Source organism: Ipomoea triloba, chromosome 2 (assembly GCF_003576645.1).
Source record: "Ipomoea triloba cultivar NCNSP0323 chromosome 2, ASM357664v1".
Classification (NCBI taxonomy): Eukaryota; Viridiplantae; Streptophyta; class Magnoliopsida; order Solanales; family Convolvulaceae; genus Ipomoea; species Ipomoea triloba.
This window is the reverse complement of record NC_044917.1, coordinates 12,702,673-12,719,846: the sequence shown is the minus strand read 5'-3', so window position 1 is coordinate 12,719,846 and position 17,174 is coordinate 12,702,673. Positions and strand designations below refer to the sequence as shown.

The 17,174-nt window shown below is 33.4% G+C and overlaps 2 protein-coding genes across 3 annotated transcripts in view; one reads left to right on the top strand and one right to left on the bottom strand.

Annotated features, from left to right (window-relative positions):
• Positions 1–8,464, bottom strand: part of LOC116010770 — a 15,747-nt gene extending 7,283 nt beyond the window's left edge. Inside the window, exon 1 of the mRNA XM_031250280.1 lies at positions 8,321–8,464. Coding sequence (XP_031106140.1) covers positions 8,321–8,464 — 144 coding nt within the window. The remainder of the gene's footprint in view (positions 1–8,320) is intronic.
• Positions 8,465–11,929: 3,465 nt separating this feature from the next.
• On the top strand, positions 11,930–16,995 carry LOC116010258 (SNF1-related protein kinase catalytic subunit alpha KIN10-like). Of its 2 annotated transcripts, XM_031249577.1 has the most exons (12): positions 12,065–12,083; positions 12,231–12,337; positions 12,610–12,814; positions 13,019–13,203; positions 13,354–13,536; positions 13,637–13,768; positions 13,870–14,055; positions 14,482–14,571; positions 14,997–15,080; positions 15,332–15,457; positions 15,691–15,924; positions 16,628–16,995. In XM_031249577.1, the coding sequence occupies exons 3-12, from the start codon at positions 12,634–12,636 to the stop codon at positions 16,739–16,741; spliced, it is 1,515 nt and encodes a 504-aa protein (XP_031105437.1). In that variant the 5' UTR covers positions 12,065–12,083; positions 12,231–12,337; positions 12,610–12,633; the 3' UTR covers positions 16,742–16,995. The 2 variants fall into 2 exon arrangements, with proteins under 2 accessions (XP_031105436.1, XP_031105437.1); XM_031249576.1 differs by lacking the exon at positions 12,231–12,337 and having other exon boundaries at positions 11,930–12,083.
• The last annotated feature ends 179 nt before the right edge of the window (positions 16,996–17,174 follow it).

Here is a 17,174-nt window from a genome sequence, read left to right as displayed (position 1 = left end):
TTTTCCCCCCCCCCCCCCTAGAATTTACATTTTCTCTTTTGGGACCAACATCTTCTTCGCAGTGGCGGAGCCAAAAATCTTCTCCAGTGGGGGCGGCGAAAGATTAAAACTAACGACATATTTTGAAAAAGAAAATGAAAAACTTAGATACCAAATCATAAATATTGTTGACTAGTGATGAAAAATCAAAATACATCAAGATAAAAAAATATTTAAAGCAAAATATAAAATATAATTAATTTGATAAAATAGTTTGAATGAAAAACACATTATAAATCATTCACCTCACTATCAATATTTAAAAAAAAAAAAAAAGAGAGAAGAAGTCACAATGTTACAAATAAAAAATCCAATTAGAATTCACACTATTAATATTAAAAAATGTCAAAAACAAAATTTCACTCATATCACTATTAATAAATTTTTTTTTTAAAAGCCACCATGTTACAGATAAAAAATCCAATTGAAATGTATTAGAAAATTCAGAAAGCTAAACTGGATATTGTAGGGTTCAAACTATTGCTCATTTCATGGTAAATTATTGCCTTACCATATAAGCCAACTTAACCTTTTGTTTAAATCTTGGTATAACTAATATATATATACATTATATGGGGTGGGGGCAACTGCCCCCACTGCCCCCATTGTGGCTCCGCTAATGCTTCTTCGCATTCGCGTTCTTCTTCGAAATAATTTTCTCACTCTATTCTTTACTCTTATTATGGTTTAACTTATACCATTTTTTTAAAAAAAATAAAATTACAAAAAAATGGATCAGGTTTTATGGGTCAGACGACCAGTCGGCGTCCATGGCATCGCTTGGCCGACGCCGGAACTCGCCTCACCCTTTTAAGGCGAAGCGAAACCTCCAGGCGTCCTGTCTCCATCGACAGGATACCAAGGCGTCGCCAAGGTCATGCCGTGATAACTATGGTTGCACAAACCATTAAGGCCGAGCGCACATGTCCAAAAAAGTACCACATTCAAGAAAAAAATACACTTAGACTTTTGTACACACCAAACGTCACAAGCGCAGACACCTACGCACCACATATTAATTAAAATTCCGAATGAACTTACTCGTGATGTCTTCTGCCATGTGTAAACTCTAGACGACTGACTATCATTGTTTATTTTAGACTTTACCTTATCTCTTTTGGGACCAACAATTGGTATCAGAGCGCGTTGTCTAATTGAATCAACTTGTTCTTGACTGCTAGGCAGATCCAATTTACAAGTATGTGTTATTGGATTAATTCTTTCATATCTCACGTGAAGATGAAGAAAGACTTAGCACAAAATTTATTATTTTCACTTGACTTGATAAATTTGATGATTGGAAAGTTCGCATGCAGGTACATTTACCCGCATTACACGATGAAATGTGAGAAGTAATTTCCAATGGTCTGATCGAAATATTGAAGGCTAACACTGCATTTGTCCTATCACCAGACGCTCCTCAATACGTACAAAAGCTAAAATCGGAGTGGATGTCTGACGATGGAATACATAATAATCTTGACAACATTGCCAAGGATATTCTATTCAAAGCCATAGAAGATACTATCTTCCCAAAGATTTGAAAATGGGCAACTATAAAGGAAATTTGGGAAACTCTCATCAAGATCGGAGAAGACGAAAAATAAGAAAATGACAATAAGCTTATAATCGCCATGAAGAAATTTGAATACTTTAAAATGTTTTCAAATGAAAGTATTTCAGATATGAAGGCAAGAATTATCAAAATTCTTGGAGAAATTAATGATCTTCATAAGATCATTAGTCAGAAGGAAATCAATCTCAAAGTACTACGTGGACTACCATCCGTATGAGACATAAAAGTCACTGACAAGCCTACAAGACTATTTGACAAGAATTCAAATTTAAGATTGTCTTTTTCCAACAGACAATTTCTCAAATACCTATATAAAGATGAAGATCTGAAGATGCAAGAAGCAAGGGGGGACTACACGAACCAATCTTACAACACAAGAGAAACACGAAGCACTTTTCATATCTAACAATTGGTTTAGATCTTACAAAGAAATATTCAAGTGCAAAATCTTCATCTTACAGAGATGTACAATTCATTGAAGAATCTATCAAGAAGTCTCAAAGTTGGAAGCAAGGAAATTTTTTTTTTTGACAAACAAGTGGTTTCTCTACCGGAGTGTAGAAATGGGATTGTCACAAGAGAGTGTGAAATCCTAGTGCAGTGCTAGAGGCACTGGTTGAGGCGTAACTAGTGTGGGTTTGATGATCAAAACACTAGATTATGGAAATAGTGTTAGAGGCACTGGTTGGGGAGTGATTAGTGTGGGCTTGGTGATCAAAGCGCTAGATCACGGAAATTCATTGTATCTTGTATCCAAGGAGTGATGGATATAGTGAATTCATCCTGGAGATAGGAGAGAGTGAAGTAGGAGGATTACATACACCTCTGAACCACTATAAATTTCTTTTTTTGCTTTATTTCTATATTATTTATTTATGTTTGCTTGATTCACACGTGAAACACACACTGCACATTATTTATATTCGATTGTACACAAGACACTGAAAAATTGTTAAGTGGTTTGGTTTTAATATTGACTTAGCAAGAATTTGAATTGGAGTAAAGTCTATTCACCCCCCCCCCTAAACTTTACCTTATCTCTTTTGGGACCAACATCTTCTTCACATTCGCGTTCTTCTTCGAAATTATTTTCTCTCTCTATTCTTTACTCTTATTAGGGTTTAACTTATACCATTTAAAAAAAAAGGATTGGGTTTTACGAGTCGGTGTCCATGGCGTCGCTTAGACGCCTGGCCGACGCCGGAGCTTGCCTCGCTCTTTTCAAGCGAGGCAAAGCCTCCAGGCATCCTATCTCGACCGACAGGACACCAAGACGACGTCGTGATAACTATGGTTGCACAAACCATTAAGACCAAGCGCACATGCTCAAAAAAGTACCACATTCAAGAAAAAAAAAACACTCAGACTTTTGCACACACCAAATGTCACAAGCATACACACCTATGCACCACATACAAATTAAAATTCTGAACGAACTTAATGGCGACGTCTTCTGCCATGTGCAAAGTCTAGACGACTGACCATGATTGTTTATTCTATACATGGAAATTTTTTTAAAATTACAAAATAAAAATCTATAAGTATTTCTTACCAGGGATAAGATCACTTAAAATATGGAAAAAATTCTATTTCATTTATAACCAAAATCAAGCAGCATAATTAAATTACTATTCCACCATTTTGTATTATTTTTACCCTAATATAATTGGTATTTTAATCTAAATCATAGCCAATAATTCCAAATTTTTAGATGGTTAAGATCAGTGGCGGATCCAGAAAAATGTTCTAGTGGCCAGTAGAGGCGAAAACATAAAAGAGATAACACCAAGTTGCTCCCATGGAAGGTTGTGTGTTTGAGCCTCAACGATATTGACTATTTGTGTTTCAATAGGTTGAGAAAGTAGTAATGAACATAAATTGCATTGTAATATAACGGTAGTACTAAAAAAAATGAAATACTTAAAAGGAATATAGTCATAAATATTGTTGGATATAGACGAAAAATAAAACACATCAAAACTTTATACAAATATTAATAACAATATATGAAACATAATTAATTTGATAAAATAATTCAAATAAAAAATACATTATAAATTACACATCTCACCAGAGAATGGGAAAAACATTAAGAAGGCTCTAAATAAAATCACGCTGCACAGCCCTTTCCTAAGCAAAAAGGCTAATCCATCCATTGTTTAATTGTGTCTATTTTCATATATATACTGAATATACATTGTTTGATAGTATACAAACTAATATATTTTTATTTATGGAATACCCTAATTTTTAAATACCTTAGTTAAGTTGTTAGTAATTTTTGATGAGAAATAAAGTGTCTAATAAGTAACTCAATTACCTCATCTTTTAGCTATTGGAGATACAGCGTATCAAACCCTGTGCCTCTCGCATGCAAAGCGAGCGCTCTACCATTTGAGCTACATCCCCTACTATCACTTTTATAGTCAAAATGATATGTATATCTAATAGAGAAAGAAGTTTTTTTTTAAAAAAATATTAAAAACTACTCTATCAGAGCCAGGTTTTGATCCTAGGACCTGTGGGTTATGGGCTCACCACGCTTCCGCTGCGCCACTCTGATTTTACTTTTTTTTTAACTATTATAAATGTATTTAACTCTCTGGAGAAGTATTTCCCAATTGCTTCACTTGTTTAGCTATGAAGGTAAACACAATTACTACACCAATCATTTAATTATTACGAAATACTCCCTCTGTCCCATTTTATCTGTCCTACTTACTATTCGTTGGTCAAACCAACTTTTTCTTCTTTGTTTATTTTCTTTAATATTTTTTTACTTATTTTTAAATTTAGTTTTTTTTGTGTGTGTTTAATAGTACTTTTAATGTAGTTTCTAAATATATAAATTTTGTATACTAATACTAAATTTAATATTAGAGCAAATTGCCATTTTAGTCTACTGACTATAGGGGTCTTTTTAATTGCAGTCCACAACTTTCAAAACTGTTAACTGCATACCATGACTATTCAATTTTTATCAAATTTAGTCACTCCGGCCAAATTCGCCGGAAAATTCTAAACCCTAAAATAATGAGGGGTATTTTAGTAATTTCACATGTTTATTCTTCATCTCCGGCGTTCTTGCGCTTTTCCGACGACACCTTCGCGATGAACAGAGTAGTAGACGGCGGTGTTCTCCCTCCAGCGTAGCGTCAGCATCCTCTGTAGCAAACTAGAGCATGTAGATGTGTTCTCTCTGAGCAACTTCGACTAGCGGCAGCTTTGGTTCCTCTCCGGCGGAACAATGGCGACCTTGGCTCTCCTCCAGCGACGAACAACAGTGGCCTCCTCTCCGGCGATCAACATCCTTCCTCATCTCTATTTTTCCTGGCGGCGACTATGAGCAGCGGTGGAGCGAAGAACCAACAGTGTTATCCGGCGATCCTTCCCTTCCCCGTCATGCGTAAGCAGCGAGCTTTTGGCGGCGGCGCAATGCAGCAAAACCATGGCAGTTGCGGGCTGGATTTCTTGTTAAGTTTGAATTTTTATTTGCTTCAAGTTCCATCTTTTTGAAATTACATCCAAAAGGCAAGAACCAGCAGATGGTCCACCGGAGAAGAAGAAATTCGACGGAGAAGAAAAAAACAGACATGAAATGACTAAAATACCCTCATTATTTTAGGGTTTAGAATTTTTTGGCAACATTTGGCCGGTAATTTGGCCGGAGTGACCAAAATTGATAAAATTTAATAGTCATGGTATGCAATTAACAGTTTTGGAAGTCGTGGACTGCAATTAAAAAGACCCCTATAGTCAGTGGACCAAAATGACAATTTGCTCTTAATACTATTAAAAATTGAATTAAAAATATCTTCAGTCAAGCCTCGTTAACCGAACCAGACACATAATATTTATTACCTGAGATAATGTTGATAACTAAAAAACTAATAAATAATTTCACTTGGCAAGTAATTGTAACTTGAATTCCATATTTCCACTGCTAATGTTAGGAAAATGCTTTGTTAAACTCTAATGCACATGATAATGTGTCTATCTTGAGTTTTGCTTGTACAAAGATTTAAGATCAATTATTATTTTTTATTTAATTATATCATAGTATAATTATTTTAAAATAACATCGAATAAGGTTAAATGTTAAATTATGACAATAATATATCTATTAATCCTTACAATAGTGTACTTTAAGGAGAAACATGTCTTACAATAATTTTTTTCTCTCTTTTGCATAGGATGAAATTAATGCACTTGAATTTTAGGACCTTGAACCCGAACCTCACTATTACCCCCCTCAGGTTCAACAGGGACCACAACTAAATTCCTTGACCTTTTTCGACGCGAACCTATAGTTACAAACAAATACATTGAAACACTTATAAACTGCAAAAGATTCGAGATTAGAATGCATCACTGTAAATTACAACTCACAATACTTAGATGCATGAAGGAAAACCTTAAAAAGTGTTGTATCGAAAGGTACATTTTTAATATACTAAAATTACATTATTTGCGTAGTGAATGTACGTTATATAAATTATTGTACTTTTAGTACTTAAATAATGTACTTTCTCTTAATACAAGCTAAATTTTTAATATATTAAAAGTACATTATTTCTATACGAAATATACATTATTTGATAGTATAAAAAATAATATACTTTTATTTATGGTCTACCCTAATTTTTAAATACCTTGGTGAAGTTGTTAGTAATTTATAATGAGAAATTATGTACTGAATATACATTGTTCGCTAGTATACAAAATAATATATTTTTATTTATGGTATACCCTAATTTTTAAATACCATGGTGATTGGTGAAGTTGTTAGTAATTTTTGATGAGAAATAAAGTGTCTAATAAGTAACTCAATTACCTCAGCCCAACTATCGAACCTTGTGCCCCTCGCATGCAAAGAGAGTGCTCTACCATTTGAGCTACATCCCCTACTACCACTTTTGTAGTCAAAATGATATGAAAAATATTAAAAACTACTCTATCAGAGCCAAGTTTCAATCCTAGTACCTGTGGGTTATGGGCCCACCATGCTTCCGCTGCACCACTCTAATTTTGCTTTTTTTTTTTAACTATTATAAATGTATTTAACTCTCTGGAGAAGTATTTCCCAATTGCTTCACTTGTTTTGCTATGAAGGTAAACACAATTACTACACCAATCCTTTAATTATTACGAAATACTCTCCCTGTCCCATTTTATCTGTCCTACTTACTATTCGTTGGTCAAACCAACTTTTTCTTCTTTGTTTATTTTTTTTTACTTATTTTTAAATTTAGTTTTTTTTGTGTGTTTAATAGTACTTTTAATGTAGTTTCTAAATATATAAATTTTGTATACTAATATTAAATTTAATATTATTAAAAATTGAATTAAAAATAACTTCAAGAGTTAATACCACAAATGGTCCTCTGACTATTGGGGTAGTACTCCTTTTAGTACTCGACTTTCAATTCGACCACAAATGGTCCTCTGACTTTCATTTTTGACCACAAATAGTCCTTTTGTTAAAATTTCTGTTAAATAGGTGTTAAATCTAGGGGTATTATCGTCAAATTGATATATATAATGTTCATAAAATAAAAATGTTTATAATTTTTCACCAACAAGCATAATTGAAACAATTAACAAATATAAATACTCATAAATAAAAAGACAATACACTTTATTCTCGTAATTATGCGTACAAAATTAAGATTTAATATTAGAGCTATCTATTTTAATTTAACCAACAGACTAAAATGGAAGATTTTTTTTAAAAAAAATCTTGCTTTCATCATTTTCATGGTTGTTCATACATGGTCGATTAATAATTTTCACTTTTCATTAATCGATCAAACATTTTGTTTGGGACATAACTGAAAGCTGCTACCGTTGAATTAATATAATTAATCAAGTACAAATTGCGAACATTAATCATGGATTTTTATTTAATTTGTTCATTTATATAAGTTCTCACGTCCATTTTATTTTTATATTTATTAACTTAATGTTTGAAATTAATTATGTTGTCATATAATTCTAAAAAAGAATTAATCATAATAATATTAATCAATTTGACGATATTACCCCTAGATTTAACACCTATTTAACAGAAATTTTAACAGCGGACTATTTGTGGTCAAAAATGAAAGTCAGAGGACCATTTGTGGTCGAATTGAAAGTCGAGGACCAAAAGAAGTACTACCCCAATAGTCAGAGGACCATTTGTGGTATTAACTCTAACTTCAATTAAGCCTCGTTAACCATATATATATATATATATATATATATATATATATATATATATATATATATATATATACCCTAGGAGAAAACTAAAAACCAATCTTGACCTTACATTTGGTAAAAATCGAATGGATCATATCAATTTTTTTTTTAAATATGGTAGCATTTTCTTAATTATTGTCAACTTCACTTTCCAAACTTGCATACTTAAATATGCAATCTTTAACAACTAAATATATAAGCTTTGATAGATGCACTCGCCAGAACCCTAAGGAAACCCTAAAGCTCTCCTCCCTTCTCTCCCGTCTCTGGTCAGTACATGCTCCACCGCCGGCCTCCGGCCGGAGCTCTTATAGAGCTTTGAGCCGGTGGTATTGCGTCACTTCTTCCGTCCACCGTATCAGCCTTCCATCTCCTCCGCCACTATTCTCTTCTTCATCATCTTCCGTGAAGCCGCAGCCGCCACCTTTGCTCTCTCCCTCCTCCGCCTCTTCCTCCCAGGACCGAACCGCCCAGCACCGCCGCGACCTCGCGCCTCCAGCGCACCGCGACCACACAAAGAGCACCCGCCACCGCCCTTATCCGACAAACTGCTGCTGATTTCCACCTCTGTATCTCCTCCTTCTCCGTTGCCTTCTCTCCCGCCATTGCCTGCCACCTCTCACCACCCCGCCGCCGCCGCCGTATCTCACCACCACCGCTGCCTTCTCCTCCCTCGCCAACTTCCAGCAATAAAATAATATATCTATATTTATAATAAATTAGTGGTTTGTCTCCCTCTGCATTTATTGCAGTTATTGTGTTTTTCCTTCTCGTTATTTTACGAGGTTCGTTTTGGAGTGCTTCAAGATATTTATGGTCAAGATTTGTGTGATACTCATCCTGGGCGGAGTAGATGACAATGAAATGCCTCTCCTGAACATCAGTTCAGTCGCAAGGATACCCACTGATGAACCGTACCTTCAGTTGAGAAAAATGTCAATGGACTTCAGTAAGAAAATAAAGTCTCAGGTGGTTTGCAAGTTGTTCTATCCAGAGGTCGACTTGTACACATTCTGCAAGGCCATCAATCATTTGACTAAAGTTTTAAGGTTCTATAAGGATCAAAACTCTCTTGTAACACAATCTACGAATCTAAGTTTTATTAGCTTAACTAAGAAATTTAGTTCTATGTCAGATTGTATGGAATGGCTTTACATTCCGTTGAACCTTGTATTTGTTTCTAATGTTTATTAATGAAGCTTTATTGATCAAATATATATATATATATATATATATATATATATATATATATATATATATAAAAGCTTTGATAAATTTTAAAAAATCAATGAAATGGTTAAATTTTAAATCTAAACAGTAAATGATAGACCCTAAGCAGTAAAAGTGAACCCCTAAATTAACAAAACAAAAAAACGCAGTCATAAACTTTAAATAAATCTAAACCCTAAGTGCAATGCACTTTTGCATTTTTGCATTTTTGCAAGTACAATCTTTTAAGACTAAATGTGAAATATGTTAATACTAAATGTGCAAACTTGACTCTTTGTGCTTCAACAGGTTGAGAAAAGTATAGATGAACAAATACTACAATGTAATAGAGTCAGTTGTATTCAAAAAAAAAATGTGCAAACTTGAAAAATTCAGAGAAGTACATATTTTAGTGTTCAAGTTTGTATAGTAAAATTAGTAATAATTACAAAAATACCACCACATTTTTTTAAAAAAATTTGGTCTGCTTGATTTTTCCAAGTATTACACTAAGATTGGTTCTTAGTTTTCCTGTAAAGACTTGCCTATATATATATATATATATATATATATATATATATATATATATATATATATATATATATATATATATATATATCTATAGGGTTGAGTTCTAGTGCATAGAATTATTTTTCCTGTAAAGAATTATTTTTTTAGTATTTTAGAATTATTTTTCAATTTAATTTTTTGTGTTTAATAGTATTTTAATATAATTTCTAAATATATAAATTTTATATAATAATACTAAACTTAATATTATAAAAAATTTAATTAAAAATAATTTTAGTCAAATTCCGTTAAACAAACTAGACACATAAAATGAGACGGAGTGAGTAAATTTTATTTTTTTTTCAAAACAAATGTTTTAAATCAAGAGTCAATTCAGATGTCGGACTTTAGGCGATTATGATGATATTAAAAATATAAATTTGAATAAATATAAACACAATAATAACTAACAACTATTAGGGGTAAATTAGACTTTTAAAACAAAAATGCAATAAACTATTCGAAGTAATTTTTTCGTTTTTCAATTTATTGGCATCAATAAGATGAGCTAAAAGATGTTACCAAGTACTTCATATTAGTTGTTTGACTAGTCAAACAGATAAAGTTGGTCAAACAAATCATACTTTAGCTGATAAACCATTTTCCAAACACCCCATAAAATAATCTTATTACATTCTTATAATTTCACATAATGTAATCTTATCACTCTCTCATTTTATAAACTAAACAAGCCTTAATAGAGTGTTTGGTTGGCATGAATTTAGATTATGGTTGGTAAGAAATCATTTTTCGAGTTTTCAGTGTTTGGATGTGCCTGGCAAATCAAGTCAACGGAATTCATTTTTCGTTAACTTATGAAAATATGGTTGTTTTGGAGGAAAATGACTTCCGCCAAATTTTGGAGAAAGTCATTTTCCACAGACCAATCACAACCTTGGTTTCCACCAGAAACTAGAGATTTTTTTTAATAAATAACATTATTTTTAATATTATTATAAATATCTTTATATTCTTTAAGACAATTAAAATGTTTATTATACAATTCTACTCATTTTACATAAAATGAACCAAACACACCAATGCAGTTTTCTAGAATGCAGCCAAGCGCAGAAAATGAAACTATTTTCTGAAAAAATTACTCATTTTCCATAAAACATTTTACAGAAGTCATTTTTCTGGTTTTCAAACACACCATCAATGTCAATGCAATTCCATGAAAAGGGAAACTACATTGTTTGGTTGGAGGGAATTGCAGTTCAATGGAATTCCAATTCCCTCAATTGAATGAATTGCAATTCATCAATAAAAAGAAAGGGAAAATGAAGAAAATGACATATTTGCCCTTGAGTATTATTATTAATATTATTACACAAGGCGTTTTAGTCGTTATATCAGATCACTTCTTCCATTTCTATTCCCAATAATTCTATTCTTCCATACCAACAATGTAATTTGAATTGAGTTAATACCCAAAATGATCCTCGACTATAGTAGTTTTTTCTCAATTTCGTCCTAATCGACTTTGGTGACCTAATGTAATCCAGACTTTTGTGTTTTTACTCAATGTAGTCCTTCGTTTGTTATTTTGTTAAATTGGTGTTAAATAGATGGACAATTCGATAATTTAAATATTGTTTTTTTTTTAATTTATTTATAATGATTAAATAAATCGCTCATCTTTTATGAATTGTCCCAGTAATTTCAATAGAACTTTTTTATGGATTACGAATTGTCCAGTAATTTGAATATTTACGGATTACTTGGACAATTTGTAAAAGAGTGGTGATTTATTTAATTATTATAAATAAATTAAAAGAGATGTCAATATTTAAATTACTAAATTGTCTCTCTATTTAACACCAATTTGACGAAATAACAAATGGAGGACTACATTGAGCAAAAACACAAAAGTCTGGGATTACATTAGGTCACAAAAATCGTTTAAGACGAAATTAAAAAAACCACTATAATCGATAAATATTTTGGATATTAATTCATACCTTATTTCCACCAAATTACAATTTGTTTCATCATATTTCTTCTTTCTAACCAAATGTCAACAGTTGACTTCACTGAGGCTCGAATCCACTCTTATAATTCATGTGGAAGTGTTAATCAGGACACCGAGTGCCACTAGACCACAAGATAATTGAATTGAATTTAAATCTTTTAAAATATTATCGTTGCATTAATTAGGTTAAAAAGTAAAGATATTTTAATTAATTAATTAATTATATGAAAGAAAGAAAAAACGTAGGGACTCGTACAAAAGAATCAGTTGTCCATATCCGTAATCCGATGCGTATTGCTGAGTAGACTCTGAGGCAGAAAAGTACAAACCTCCATTCACTATACTTTCCTTTCACGATTTCGGACTTTTTTTTTTTTAAATTACTTTTTAGATTTTATTTTGCTGCCTCGAAGTTCTCACTCCTCTCTCTCTAGCGGACTTTCCATTGCTCGGTGTTTGAGATCCATTTTTCAGGTATTATTATGTAATTAAGTTCAATTACTCATCTTTACTAAAATTAACAAGTTTCTGCTTTTACTCATGGCATTTACTAGCTCTAATTGACTCTGCTTAGAGTTAGTTAATTCAAACTGTTTTTTAGGTTTGTATCATGATTTGCAGCTCAGAATCTTGGGTTGAATGTGGATTAAGAGGCTCTAATAGACTTGCTCCTGTTGCTGTTTCGTGATTGTTTTAGTTAACTCTCAGTTTACTTAAGTTTTGATTTGGTAGGTTTCTGAGATTGGCTTTGTCGTTAGTTTTGGTAAAAAAAAAAATTGGGTTTTGGGTGCTCTTTACTATTTAGCATGTAAAATGTGCATTCTCCATAGTTGAAAAACACGAAATCTGGTCAAATGGAGTTCTTTGATCAGTTTGATGGAAATGGAAAGCATTATGGTTTTTTAAAATTCTTTTTGTGTGTGCGTGCACTTTAGCTTGTATGCTTGTATCTTTGATATTTAAGCCTCTGATGGATTATCTTGCATTTTTTTTGTTGCAGTGTTCAATTGAGTGGATTGTGCAAATGGATAGCAGAGGAGGTGGTGCCAGTGATAACCCTCTAAGAAATTACAGGATTGGAAAAACTCTTGGCCATGGTTCATTTGGTAAGGTGAAAATTGCTGAACATTTGCTGACTGGACACAAAGTGGCTATCAAGATACTTAACCGCAGGAAAATGAGGAGCCCTGACATGGAGGAAAAATGTATGAAGTAACACTTTAACCAATATTTTTTTAAAGAAATTTGTGCTTGATTTGAAGATTTTTTATTTTTTGTATAAGAATTTGTGTTCTATGGCATTTGGTGCTTTTCTCTTTCCATGATGTGTTTTGATATAGTGGTTCCTTCACCTTTGGAAATTTGAAAGCCTTCTGCAAAATTTCTAAAATGTTTGTGATATCTTGCAGTAAGAAGGGAAACAAAGATATGTAGATTATTTGTGCACCCACATGTTATACGGCTCTATGAGGTCATAGAGACACCAACTGACATATTTGTTGTCATGGAGTATGTGAAGTCTGGAGAGCTATTTGATTATATTGTAGAAAAGGGCAGATTACAAGAGGATGAAGCTCGTAGTTTCTTCCAGCAGGTAGAATTTCCTTTTATTAGATTTTCTTAATTACAGTGTATAATACTATAATAAAAGCAATCTGATGGAATGGAGGTATAAGCTTGTTTGTAATTTAAATGCTGTATTGTTTTTTTCATACTTATGCCATGGTCATTTCATTGCAATCAGATAATTGCTGGGGTAGAATACTGTCATAGGAACAGGGTGGTTCACCGGGACCTCAAGCCTGAAAACCTGCTATTGGATTCCAGAGGCAATGTGAAGATAGCTGATTTTGGTTTGAGTAATATTATGCGAGATGGCCATTTTCTTAAGACAAGTTGTGGGAGCCCAAATTACGCAGCTCCAGAGGTGTCAAATCCATGCAATGCATTTTGTAACATAATTGCTGACTCACTAAATGATGCAGCTAATTGAATCACTGAATTTGTTCTCTGAAACCTTTCTGCAGGTTGTGTCTGGTAAACTTTATGCTGGTCCTGAGGTAGATGTTTGGAGTTGTGGTGTAATATTATATGCTCTTCTTTGTGGCACTCTTCCATTTGATGATGAGAACATTCCTAACCTTTTCAAAAAAATAAAGGCAAGACTACTGATCATCTTTTTGTTCAATTTCAAGAGATTACAGCAATTGACAATATTTAACTAATGGCTGTTTGTGTGGTCAATAACATTGTCATTCAGGGTGGTTTGTACACTCTTCCAAGTCATTTGTCAGCTGGAGCTAGAGATTTGATCCCACGAATGCTGGTTGTTGATCCTTTGAAGAGAATAACTATACCTCAAATTCGTCAGCATCATTGGTTCAAGGCTCATCTTCCTCGCTATTTGGCAGTTCCTCCACCTGATGCAATGCAGCACTTAAAGAAGGCTTGTTCTCTCATCCATGATCTGCTTGTGTCAATCATTCTAGTTTACTTTTGCTAGTTTGACAGTTAACACTCTTCAATGGAAATCAATATTTTTCATTCAGTATTCCTTACGCATAATGAATGAGGCAAAATATAATCTCTTTTTGACAGTCTCCAAATCATTTCTCCCATTTTGGTTTTCCAAGGTTGAGAAAAATTTATTAGTTTTTCAAATCTCAAGCCAAGAAATTAGTTGTTCATATTGAAGTAATAAACAACTAACAACTGTTTAGAAATCTGTTGGACTGGAAATATTGAATTTATTTTTCATCTAATGGGCTCCTTCCCCTTATTTTAACCTTTTGCAGTTTAAACTTGATTGTTCATACTCTCCCTTCATACATGTGTGGATTTTAACATAAGCTTGCCACTTACCCCTATGCAGATTGATGAGGAGATACTGCAAGAAGTAATTAGAAAGGGATTTGACAGAGGCCAGCTACTAGCATCTCTGCAAAATAGAGAACAAAATGATGTATACTGCTTGGAGCCAATTACCTTGCAATTTTAAATTTTGGTTCATTACATTTTATTCTCTTTTGTTTCCCTCCATGTAAATATGCGTTGCTAGAGAATAAAAAGAAGAAAAAAGAAAAAGGGGGAAACTCTGAACTGGCTGTGTGATATCCTACTTTTTGACCTTGAATTTTGGCCACATCACTAAATCAGTCAGTTCTCTGTGTATATCTTTTCACTTTCTGGGCTTATTTCAGATGCATATAATCACTTGAGGAACAGTTTGGAACAATATTCAGCTAATACTCATGACAAGATTTAAGTAACCATAACTAATTTCCTTCCAGTCAGTAAGAGAGAATAATGGAAAGGAAGAAAGAGAAATGATAGGTAGCCCCATACTATTTTTCTTCTCTGAGCTGTGTCTTACTTTAATTTGTTCAGGCTACTGTTGCATACCACCTGCTGTATGATAGCCGATCCATTGTTTCTGGTGGCTATCTGGGAGCTGAGTTTGAGGATTCAATGGTATGCCCTTCATGAAGTCCTTTAGTACCTTGAATTTCTTCCATTTTCATTCAGCAGCACAACATTAATTTTTTTTCAGTGCTATCCTCTACATTTTGGTGTAGCATGACTTGTCGCCCTTTCTGCTTCAGTCCTTTATTTGTAATTTTTTTTGGTATCAATTCTTTTCCTTTCACCTAAATGCATTCAAAACTGACAGTTTCAACCATATCGGTTTTTTATTTTATTTTATTTTACTTGTGTTTCCTCAGGAGCCTTTTTCCCCAGGATTGTTTTCAAATATTGACTCTCAGATGTCTGTTGGCCATGGACTTTCTTATGAAATAAGTTCAAGACCATTGTCGTCAAGAGAGAAAAAGTGGCTTGTTGGACTTCAGGTTAGTAGTCATTTTGTATTCAGACTAGAGTAGTTGACCTTAAGCCCTAAACTCCTAACAACTACAGAGTACAGACAGACTTGTGCAAGTTTTCCATTTACATTATTTAATATTGGATGGTAGAACGAAAATGTCTCAGAATCTATATGTTTCTATTGGAGTTCAATTTTCAGTACCATAAATGGCAGCATCTTTTAAATCCATAATTATTGTTATAATTGATTGCTTTCCAGTCCCCGGCAACTCCACAAGAGATAATGACTCAAGTTCTGCGAGCCCTGCAAGAATTGAATGTTCGGTGGAAAAAAATCGGACACTATAATATGAAGTGCATGTGGTGCTATTCGCATAATCCAATTCGTACTACAACCAACAATTGTATGAGTGATGACTGTATTACTGTTAGTCAAACTGCTGCAAATGCAAATGGTCTACTGTCTCAAGTTGTGGTCAAGTTTGAAATGCAGGTACTCTAAGCTCTTTTTCTTAGTCAACCATCTTGCACCAGCTGCCACTCTAAACACAAACTATCTTAAGTATCACTTATATCACTAGTATCTTGTTAATCTTCTTACATCTACTGTGGTCTGGATACAAAATCTTAATTGTTGTTAATCATCCTTTTCTGATTAGAAATGAAATAGGACAATTTTGTGATTACTAGTTTGGATTTCCCAATGTTTCCCCCTAATTTGGTCCCTCCACATTCTTAACTTAGAATTATTTGAACAGGTTGGTGAATTATTTTAGATAGGTAGGCAACCTGAGGTCCTATTTCTTGTATTGTAGCAATTTTTACATCTCTTAATGAAATCAATTTAATAGTATTTCGGGGTAACCTGGCCAAGTTGGTTGATACAAACTTGTAACCACAAGGTCACGAGTTCGAATCCTAGCCTTTTTGGTTTGAGCCGATCAACTATGGGTAACCTAGGCTAGTTTACCTCCTTGTGGTCCTTTGTCGGCTAGGGTCACAAGGCGGGGTTTATCCCGTGCACATCCTTAGGTATCTTTACTTCCCATGGACCTTATCCATCTCATCTCTTCCCACTTGAGATTTATCTTCACCTTAGTAGCAACTCTGTGTCCATTTTATATATCCTGTTAGTTTACATTTCTTATATGCAAAAAATGACCAAACATTGTGGATTTATATGAATATTGTTCCAGCTTTACAAAACTCTGGAAGACAAATATCTGCTCGATCTACAGAGAATAAGCGGCCCGCAATTTCTGTTTCTGGACTTCTGTGCTATTTTTATTGTCCATCTCAAAGTCTCCTAGTCCCAAGAGAAGAAAAATTTCTAGAGCTGAAGCAATGGCATTCTTGAGAATGACAAACTGATGTATATAACTTGTGTTTACACATAGTTTGTTGCTTAAAATTTCTAGACCTGAAGCAATGGCACACCACTAGAATGAGAAACTGATGTATATACACTTGTAGTGTTGACATATAGTTTGTTGTTTACACTAAAAAGCTTTGCTACCTTGCCTTGAATAGATTTTATTTATATCAATACACTGCTGATAGGAAATGAAAAGCCTCCTGGATCAGTTAGATTTGTTTCATTCTAGGAGATTTGGATGCAATCCTGTATGGAAAAGAACAAAAACAAGCCAGCTTGGAGGTAACCCCAGTCAAGATGGCAAGACATCTAAACTTATAACCGTAAAGTCACGAGTTTGAATCCTTGCCTCCTTGGTTTGAGTCGGT

Excerpts from the sequence above, each read along its gene's own strand:
- LOC116010258 (XM_031249576.1), top strand. The coding sequence starts at position 12,634 with ATGGATAGCAGAGGAGGTGGTGCCAGTGATAACCCTCTAAGAAATTAC. Across the intron at positions 12,815-13,018 it reads CCCTGACATGGAGGAAAAAT|TAAGAAGGGAAACAAAGATA; the intron begins GTATGAAGTAAC and ends GATATCTTGCAG. Across the intron at positions 14,056-14,481 it reads CAATGCAGCACTTAAAGAAG|ATTGATGAGGAGATACTGCA; the intron begins GCTTGTTCTCTC and ends ACCCCTATGCAG.